Genomic DNA, 10,511 nt, shown 5'->3' on the forward strand with positions numbered 1-10,511 from the left:
TCGTCTTGTAACCAATCAACGGCAAGCTTATAATAGCCTGGGCCGGTACGGAGCTGCGAGACGTCAAAATAAGTGAGAACGCTTTCGTGCGTAGAAAGAGATGAACCGCCGAACACTCGGCTGGGACGCTGGAACCGCACTCCGCTTACAGAAGCTGCAAGGTCTGGTGATGTATATGTACGATCTAAACGCCGGTTGGCGTGGGCATGGCTGTTTGTGAAATGATGGCCAGATGGGCTAACGAGGCGGTAAGTGTCCGAAAGACTGAGCTGGTTAATGAGATGAAGTAGTTCTTCTCGACCTCGATTTGAACCGGTCGGATTGGAGGAGTCTGAGTTGGGATCGGCAACACAGTTCCAGTCGCCAGTGATAACGTGTGGTACTTCCGGATGCCAGTCCTGGAGTAACTCGAGCAACTGAATGAGAAAATTCTGCTTCGAGGCGTCATCTGCGGGAGTGTAGATTGAGACCACCCTAGTGAGGATAGTGTCGATGAGGAACAAGCCAGCCACGATGCGCCCGTCTGATGATTCAGTTGAGGTGCCTGTATACTCAAAAGGCCAGGTGATTTTTCCATAAGATAGCCGTATGGGCCGCGACAATTGCGCCCCCTTCCGGATTAATGGCTACCCAAGTGTCGTACACGTATGAACGAAGCTCGGGTAAAAATGTGAAGGTTTCAGAAACACAGAAAACATGAGAAACAGAACGTTGAAAAAACAAGAACCAATCTTCCACTCGTCCAGGCGACCGCCAGCTCTGGACATTAGAGCCTTGAAAGACAAGACTCATTAGATAGTTGCGGGTTGATTCGGTTCTTCACCGGGAGGATCGAGCACAGGTGGTAATGTCGCGTTGATGCGGACCAGCTTATGAGGACTGGCCGAGACCCGACGGCGAGGCGAGGCTGATGAAGGCGGTGGGCCAGGTGGTGGAGTCCGAGACGCTTGGCGTTTGGAAACGGTAGAGCGTCCCCGAGTCGGACTGCGAGCGGATGTAGCAAGAGTCGTGTCGGGAGGAAGCTGCACTGGAGGCTTTCGCGTGGGGCGAGGGATCTTCACCGGGTAAAGGGCCCGCACAGTCGGTACTGTGGCCGAAGGAAGTGCGGTCTGGTCAGGTGGGGTTCCCGGTTCTGATGATGCAGAGCAACTCTCGGTCGGCGTTGGAAGGTCGCCAATGACGGTGGCCGATGATGTTGAGGTGGTGCGAGCAGCACTTTCGGCTGTTGACGTCTCACCTGGAGTGGGTGAAGGACTCGATGTGCGAGGCCGACTGGGGCACCGTTTTGAGTGGTGTCCCCGAGACCCACAATGAAAGCACTGAGGCGCAACGGTACAGTTCTGACGAGCATGTAGCGGGGAGTGGCAGAAATAGCAGCCCCCGATGTTGGCCTTGGGATCAAAGCGAACCGGAATGGTTGTGAGAACGCCTTTATGTGTGATCGTCAAGGCGTGAGGCATAGGCTTGCGGACATCAGCAAGCCTGACAACGAGGCGGTATTTGCCGTTGTGGACGAGAGGATAGCGAGGATTAATATCACGCTGTAATTCGACGATTTCCCCGAAGGGGGCGACGGAAGGGCCGAAAGTAGCCAGAGCGACCTCAGAAGTGAGAAGGAGTGGGACGTCCCGCAGGTGGAGGACTTGCAGACGGGCCATCTCAGCCGTGGTGGCCAGGCGACGAGCTGTCAGCGAAAGGTTGAGCGACTCGACAGCCAGAGGGGTCGCGAGAACGGTACGGACATCGTCCGCAGATTGAAGTTCCATGACTACATTGCGATTCGAGTCAGGGCGAACGTAAAATTGAACTGGAATTTTGAAGAATCCCGAGAAAGAGTTGGCAATGGATTCGGCCGATAATTCTGCCGGAATATTGTCGTAAATGATTGTTTCAGAATGGCGTGTGCAAACTGGAGAGCAGGAGAGCGAGATTGGGCCGAAACGGCCGAAACGGCCGCTTGAGCGTACGACAAAAGAGGATCTGACCCTCTAATTGGGTCCACCGCAGAAGACGTGCGCCCTGAAGGGCGCTCCGCTGTCGCGGGAGGGGGATCCATTACAAAGAATAAAGAAAACCTATTTTATAAGAATGGATGAGAATGGATGAGTATAAAAAAACCTTTTTATAAGAATGTGTTACTTTTTATTGCTAAGGTGACTCCAGGCTTATTTTAATATTCTCAAAGGTATACTTTCATAATGGTTAAAGGTTGTGCTAGTAGTGCAGCGGTCCTGGCTCTCACCAACCTTAGAATTAAGGCTCAGAAGGTACTGGGCTCGAACCCCCATTTTGTCGATTATTTGGAAAATTAATTTATTCCTTATTTTATTTTGGTTCCTTTTCTATTGCATCTATGGTTATAGTTCCTACCCCAATTGGCTTTTGGCGGCCATTATATGTCATCCCATTTTGATTAGATCCCACGGATACTGTTTAAAGTTTATGGTATGGAAATTATTTTGATTGTACTTTCAGTGGTAGCAGGTTTTCAATAAAAATTAAGGCGGGTTGTCCCTGTTATGTCATCTAAATGGATGCTGAATAAGAGTTATATTAGATTATTTGTACTACAGCTGGCCATAACTGGAATAGTTGCATGTTTGCTTAAAATAAAGGATAATAATAATGATAAATAATTCCATAATGGTTAGTTTATTAGTTTATTTAGTGTTAGTAAAGTTCTCAAAGTTTGGATAAAGTGACATTCAAGCTGATTGAGGTAACTCATTTAGCATTTAGGTCATGGAGAATGAAAGAAGGCATGGCAGTCTCTCATGAGGAGAGTCAAGCCATGTGGGTTCAACAGCTCCAAGCTCGGTGTTGGTTTTGGTAGCCTGTGGGATCGAGAACCAGTGGATCTGGAGAATTGAATTGAACTTAATTCAGGGATCTCGATAGCACTGACATAACCAGATGAAAGGCAAGCAAAGGTTTGCAAAGTATGGAGGGGATCAGATGATACACTTGTGGTTTGTTGTGAGCTTGGAATGTAGTTTGTTTTTGTAAACTGTGTTTTTGGCCAGGAGGCTGGTTTTCCTGCACCTCTTACCCATGTGGGTACCCAAATGGGCACAGTATATTTGGTTCAGTTAGTTTTATATTCAACCACGCAGTAAATCATAACTTTATAGTTCTATATGTACTTAAAATAAAGGATTAAAAAAAAAAAAAAATCACCATCAATGGGAGGATCCTGAGGTATTTTAAGCAGATAACTGTTAAAATATCCATGTCAAATTGCTGGTGTGATTATTATTATTATTAATATCCTTTATTTTAAGCAAACATGCAACTATTCCAGTTATGGCCAGCTGTAGTACAAATAATCTAATATAACTCTTATTCAGCATCCATTTAGATGACATAACAGGGACAACCCGCCTTAATTTTTATTGAAAACCTGCTACCACTGAAAGTACAATCAAAATAATTTCCATACCATAAACTTTAAGCAATAAACTTTATCCATGGGATCTAATCAAAAAAAAATAATTTCATGTGTACTTGCTTCGTGTTTTTGAATTTCTTGTTTCTCTCTCTGGATGAATTTCAATCTATCAATCTTTCACTTAGTCATTTATACTATTATTCAATTTTCTTAGTTAGAAACTAATACACTCGAGGGCTTAGTTGTCTTTTTTAAACATAAAAAAAAATGATGGGTCAAGCCCAGGGAACGATGATTATTACCTCCTCAGAATGCATCGGCAAGCTAAAGGCTATTTAATCTGGCAATTGAGAATGGGCGATTGCAATTTGCAGCATTGTGGCAGATGGCCATGTGGTGCCACCTTTCGTCTGCATTGTGGGTCATTTCCACCTGGCTTCCTGGTACTCCAGGGTTACATTCCAGCTGACTGAACTATCAAAATGACACAAAACGGCTGTACCGACATTAGTACAGGTCTCGAGTGGCTGAAATATTTCGATTAGCATGCAAAGGCTCGTCAAAAGGGTTATTGGAGAATGCTGATATTCGATGGCCATGAGGACTATTTCAATTTTCAATTCAACGAATATTGTAAAGAAAATGACATCATTACTCATCCGAACTAACATAATGCAGATCACCAAGGATGACTTTTTCCCTGTGTTTCGGACCATCTTCAAAAAGGCATTTATACAACAAAACGTTGAAGGTGGCTTCGAGGGGCTGGCCTGGTCCTTTTCAACTCGGATGCGGTAATTTTAAAGCTTGATGTAAGTTACAGATGCCAACACTGCCCGGGACCTCCAATAATGCGCCCAAGTCTTGGGTCTCTCAGATGCTACAGACAGCTGTCGAGGCCCTTTTGCAGTCGAATTTTATTAAAGATTAAATGGCCAGGCACCAAGGACACCAATTTTTAAGTCGATTGACCAGTTGTCCAAGGCTGTAATGGCAAATAGCCACAAACTAACTCTTCTATCTGGTTAAATTGAGGCACTTGAAAAGGCCAACGAGGCCATCTCAAAGCACCGGAAGGCTAAAAAACTCAATTGCAAGATTTGAGAACCCTTAACAGCGAAGACTTCAGCCAGATTTTAGTGGAAAAGAGTGTGGGGGAGGAGGAAGAACTTGATGAAGACTTTGCGGAGGGATCATCAGAACAGTATAAAATGGGCATACGACTATGTCGCATCTGCTGTAAGACCGGTCATAATTTAATCAGTTTTAGCTGTTTTTGTAGAGTTGTAGGATTAGACATTGGGAGGGTCAGGAAGTAGCTTGCTGAGTAGTGCGGATCACTAAGTGGTAACGTGCATGATAAGCGAGCGGGCAGACCAGTCGAGCGGGTAGGTTTCATGCCAATCCACACCTCCTTTACTTAAAACAACATTCCTCTATCAAAAAAATGGAATCGTCTTCAATTGAAAGTTGTATACTATTGGCTCTTCAAGCTATCAGAAGAGATAAAAAAACTAAGCATTTCAAAAACTGCAAAGGTCTATGGGGTTGTAAGAACAACTATCGATTACCGATTTAAGGGCAGACGCTCTCGACAAGATTGCCGTCTTAATTCCATGAATCTGACGGAGCTAGAAGAGAATTCTCTTTCTAAGTAAGTCTTGGACCTAGATGCGCGAGGATTTCCACCCCGGCTTATTGATGTGGAAGATATGGCCAATGTCCTCTTAGCAGAACGGGACGCGTCGGGAATCGCTGGGCTTCTAATTTTGTCAAGCGACAATCAGAGCTCAGGACGCGAGTGCTTACGACTACCAGAGAGCCCTCTGCGAAGATCCGGATAAGATAAACGCGTGGTTTTGCTTGTAGCAAGCATGAGGGCCAAGTACGGGATTGAAGACGCCGATTTGATAACTTTGATGAGACTGGCTTTCAAATGGGTGTGATCACCCCGTCAATGGTCGTTTCACGTGTAAATCGAAGTGTCAGGGCAAAAACTGTACAACCTGGTAATCGAGAATGGGTTACGGTGATCCAAGGAGTGAGTGCAGGTGGTTGGTGTATTCCGCCGTTTATTGTGTTAAAAGGGGTTTTCGACCTTGCGCGTTGGTACATGGAACCCAACCTCCTGCGCGCTTGGGTCCTCAAACCTACCCAAAATGGTTGGACTGATAATGATACAGGCTTGGACTGGATTCGCCATTTTGAAACATACTACTGCCAGTCGTGCTACAGGTGTATATCGGATGTTAGTGATTGATGGCCACGAGAGTCATCGCTCGGTCGAGTTCGACAGGTTCTGCGAAAAAAAACGTATTATAAAGGTTCTATGCCACCTCATTCGTCACACCTACTTCAGCCTCTTGATGTCGAATGCTTTTAGTCCATTGAAACGGACATACGGACGAGAGATTGAGATGCTTGTGAAGTCGCGTGTATCACCCATGTGACCAAGCAGGAGTTTCTAATCGCCTTTAAGTCAGGCTTCTACACTGCCTTCACCGTGAAAAATGTCAAAGTTGGATTTAGAGGAGCTGGCTTAGTGCCTTTTGAACCCGACACGGTCTTGTCGAAGCTGGATGTGAGGTTACGGACTCCAACGCCGCCCAGCTCTCTAATAGCGAACCAACAGCTCGGCCGGGTCGGGCGCCGTCCAGCCCAATGGATCCTGGTTCACAGTCTGATTTTATAAATCATAGGATTGCTGTTTATCAAGGCAGCTCACCGACGCCTATTTTTAGCGCTGTAAACCAGTTTGCGAAGGTGACAAATGCAATAATACACGGAGTGGCCCTTTTGAGGTCAGAGAACAGACCCTTCGAGTGGCCAATCATACCTTAAGCAAGCTCCTGAGTGCTAAGTGAACTTTCCTGCAAAGAGAAGGGAGTTTGACCATAGAAGAGGGTCGAGATCTTATAGGGCAAAGGGGTGTTAATGAAGAGCCAAGGCAAGATTTACGCAAAATGGGTGGTCATCGACAACAGGGACAGCCGAGTGTTCGGCGATGTAGCATGTGCGGTAGTACCGAACACACTGCTCCCAAATGCCCAAATAATTTGTTTTAGTTGTAGAACCTATTTTTTAAAAAAATAATTTTATTATAATGTGGTGCTGTAATTGATGGTTTTAGTCGAGTCAGCAGTGAAACCTGCCCGCCGATTGGTCTGCCCGCTCGCTTATCATCTACATTAATCTATATTATATTTTGTTCGCGATAAACTGCATGTGCAGTTTTGCTCAAGAAGTTAATTTTTCTGTACCTCTTACCCAAATGGGTACTGGGCACTTAGTTTTATATGCAACTACATAGTACATCATAAATTTATAGTTCTACATGTACTTTCAAATACACTAGTTAACAAAAACCTCTACGACACTTTCATTAATACTGATTTTACTTGTGTATATGACTCTATTCCCTCCAAACCTAAATCTCTGGATGTACTGTTACCGCTTGCTTTGTAACCGCCAAATGGTATCCTAAAATCGGTGTCATTGGAACAGTTAAGATAGATAGTGCCAGATTTAAGTTTTTTTGACATAGAGATGGCTTTAGACATGTTAGAAGTAAAAACTGCTGAAGCCAAACCATACATTGTGCTGTTAACTCTTTGAATCACTTCATCATCAGTTGCAAATTTGGAGATTAATGCCACTGGACCAAATATCTCCTCCTTAGCAACCACCATATCATCAGATACATTTCCAAATACCGTTGGTTCAACAAAATATCCAGAGCTAAATAGAATACTGTTACCCTTGAATAATAACTCTGCTCTATCTGTCATAGCAGAATTAATAAACATCAAGACTTTTTTTTGCTGACTTGCTGAAATAAGAGGTCCATGGGTTGTAGTCGATTCGAAAGGAAGTCCCATTTTAATGGTTTCATGTATGGCCTTAATAAATTTCCCAATAAACTCATCATATATTCTTTCATGGACAAAAATTCGACCTGTTGCACTGCACATCTGACCAGAGTTACCAAAACAGCCAAAAATCGACCAATTGACAGCATTCGCAAGATCAGCATCATCAAATACAATGGCTGCTGACTTTCCACCAAGTTCTATACTCACGGGCACAAGATTCTGAGCAGCAGACATTAAAACTTGTTTACCGGTAGACGTCGACCCTGTAAAAGAGATCTTATTAATACCTTTGTGTAAAGTTAATTCCCTTCCCACAGATTTATCTCCAGGAAGAATATTAATGACACCAGGAGGAAACCCAGCTTGACGAATAAGATCTCCTAGCAATAAAGTAGAAAGCGATGTTTCAGGAGCTGGTTTTAAAATAACAGTATTTCCAGCTGCGACAGCTGGCGCAAGTTTCCACATAGCTATCCTGTTAACAAATCAGAATCAAAATGGGTTTACCTTAGTCAATGAAGTTCTCACATTAGCGGATAATTCCAAGGTACAATTAAACCACAAACGCCCAGAGACTCTCGTACAGTGTATGAAAATCTATTTAAATCTTGCTCCTGTGTACGTCCAACAAGAGCTTTATCTGACCAACCAGCATAATATCTTGACACATTCACAATATCTTGAACATCTTCTGTCTGTGCAATAGTAAATGGCCTTCCACTATCCCACGCTTCAACGGAAGCCAGCAGATGCCGACTTTCCGATATTAGCGAAGATAACTTCAATAGTAGTTGACCTCTTTCTGTGCCATTAGTGTGATTCCATTCACCATAATAAGCAGCTCGTGCAACATTAACTGCTAAGTCAATATCACTAGAAGATGCCGATTCGACTTGTGCAATTTGCGACGCAGTACTGCAAACTACTATTAATAAATAGCACAAGTTCTTTCCATAAAAACATACGCAGGGCACTCTGCCGTAAGCAATTCATTAAAACTTGTCGATGACTTAATAAATGCATTGTTAATAAATAATCCGGTCGGTTGTGAGTATGAAAGACCATTAGGGGTGACTAATTTACAAGATAAATTTTCCACAGAAGCTGAAGTTGAAAATGCTAACCGCTGACTATTCAGAAATGATGAACATCTTGCTAACATTGCTTATTACTTAAAAATACTATGCCAGTCAATAGATCTGATTTTTATTAATCAGTTACTGTTAACGCGTTTTGGGGTTGTACACAAGGGACATGTCGTTTTTGAGGTTACGCCTCACACGTGACATAATTAAAACAAAGCCGGGTAACTCTGAGAGAAGGAGAGAAATGTATATTTGTATAATAATCTATAAATATCATGTCCACCCCCTAAGTTATCAGAAGTTAGCTAACATTTGTTTTTCAGATAAAACTTGCCATGAAAAATCACGTGCAATTGCATGATTATTAGGGGTGGCGTAACGTAATAGTCCTGCCGACACGCCCTGACTAAGCCAATGCCAACAACCCTGTGCGGGCAGCAACCCTAGAGAGCCAACCTGCGTGGCTGCTAACGAGGACGCAGGAGAAGGATTGGAAGAGGGAGATTATTATTATTACTATTATTATGATTCATTATCTTTATTATTATTATCATTATCTATTATTACTTACTAATACATCTACGTAATGACCGACTCCAATATATCACCATCTTCCGACCCTGCGGCCACGTCACAGGTGGACACGAATACAGTACAGTCAACTTTTTTCTTTATTTGTATAGTTATTCGTATAGTTATTTAAGGCTTATTCGTATGGTAATCGTATATAGTATACGATTTATTCGTATACTACAGTAAACCCTCGCTATAGTAAGCCTCGCTATAGTAAGATCCTCGATATAGTAAGGTTTTTTCTTTCCCAGAATTATTTTTACTTAGTTATATGAAGATTTTTCGTTATAAGAAGATTTTACTAATATTTAGGGATCTTACTATATCGAGGTGACCCCTGAAACATATTCATAAACCATGTATTTACCGTTTAAAGTAGTCTTACACAACCATCTCTAATTCAATTTCACGATAATGACACCCAGCATTACTTCAAAGACAAAACGAAGACCAATTACCTTGGCTGAAAAACATGCATTGCGCCAAAGAAAGAGAGACAACCCTCATGCGTGTCAAAAAGATCTTCGTGAGTGGTTTCAAAATAAATTTGATCACATTCTTGCATCTGAAACAATTTCGGAAATTCTTTCAGATAGATACAAAAACTTAGATGATCCTATCATGTCATTTGAAAACATTAAAAAGTGGCGTCTGGAGAATTGGCCAGAACTAGAGGATGCCTTGTTCCAATGGAATCATGAAGCAGTTTGGGGAATTTATGAGATGCTGTAAAACTTCAACTTAAATGAGCCAGTATGACAATGACTTAAGAAGCTTTTTTGTGCATAACTAATACATTTTGTTTAAATTAATGCATAAATGCAAAATGCATAGACTGTTGGGTAACTTCGTATAGTAAGAACTCGATATAAGAAGCAAATATTTCTACTAGATATCTTTGCCAGCTTCAATTTTATGTATCAGGATTAGAGCAACATCTACGGCTGACCTTTGAGGTCTCCCTCCCATCTGTAGGTGATGCAATAATCCCCGTGTTTCACACAAGTATGCCAGCCTTCTCGCCATTATCTTTTCAGATATTTTACCTAAGCAGTTTAGAAGCGATAACTAGTTATTGGCCGGTATAATATATATTTGTAAAGTATTCGTATTTTCCTATTTCGGTATAGCGTAAATTAGTTACCCTGACCAAAAAATTTTATATGCAAATATAGGCAAGAATCCCCTGTTACAAATCTAAAGTCACGTGCTGACTATCGAATAATTGCGAATAATCAATTTCTTTATTTGTAGTTAGTTATTCGTAAAGGTCGTATCGTAATCGTAAGTGAAATATTCGCGTATTGTGTCCACCCCTAATGACTATATGATTAATAAATCTTACTCTCAGCAGGTGTTAGTCTTAGTTAGTTAATTGTGAGTTATAGCCAATCGTATAGTAATCCGAATACGCATATAATCATAACTATCATAATTTTGACTCAGGAGTCAGGATTCTGTTTACCTGTCATTTAGTTGGATATAGTTTATTGTCTATGCTGCCGCCATCTTGGTTAAGTGATTTTTACATGTAACTACTATTATAAATGTTACTTAAAGTATTATATTGCGTTAGTTATCTATTTATTGATA

The 10,511-nt window shown here is 42.1% G+C and overlaps 2 protein-coding genes across 2 annotated transcripts; both read right to left on the bottom strand.

The window, feature by feature from the left end:
* Positions 1 to 684: 684 nt before the first annotated feature.
* Positions 685 to 1,993, bottom strand: V1514DRAFT_23016 (uncharacterized protein). Its single transcript, XM_066924736.1, has one exon. The coding sequence runs from the start codon at positions 1,764 to 1,766 to the stop codon at positions 792 to 794; it is 975 nt and encodes a 324-aa protein (XP_066780533.1). The 5' UTR covers positions 1,767 to 1,993; the 3' UTR covers positions 685 to 791.
* Positions 1,994 to 6,581: 4,588 nt separating this feature from the next.
* V1514DRAFT_339504 (aldehyde dehydrogenase domain-containing protein) lies at positions 6,582 to 8,484 on the bottom strand. The gene is made up of 3 exons (XM_066928982.1): positions 8,226 to 8,484; positions 7,789 to 8,175; positions 6,582 to 7,735 (listed from the first exon to the last, which is right to left on the bottom strand). The coding sequence occupies exons 1-3, from the start codon at positions 8,420 to 8,422 to the stop codon at positions 6,757 to 6,759; spliced, it is 1,563 nt and encodes a 520-aa protein (XP_066780534.1). The 5' UTR covers positions 8,423 to 8,484; the 3' UTR covers positions 6,582 to 6,756.
* Between the last annotated feature and the right edge of the window lie 2,027 nt (positions 8,485 to 10,511).

This window comes from Lipomyces japonicus (genome assembly GCF_038497905.1).
Source record: "Lipomyces japonicus strain CBS 7319 unplaced genomic scaffold V1514scaffold_111, whole genome shotgun sequence".
Taxonomy (NCBI): domain Eukaryota; kingdom Fungi; phylum Ascomycota; class Lipomycetes; order Lipomycetales; family Lipomycetaceae; genus Lipomyces; species Lipomyces japonicus.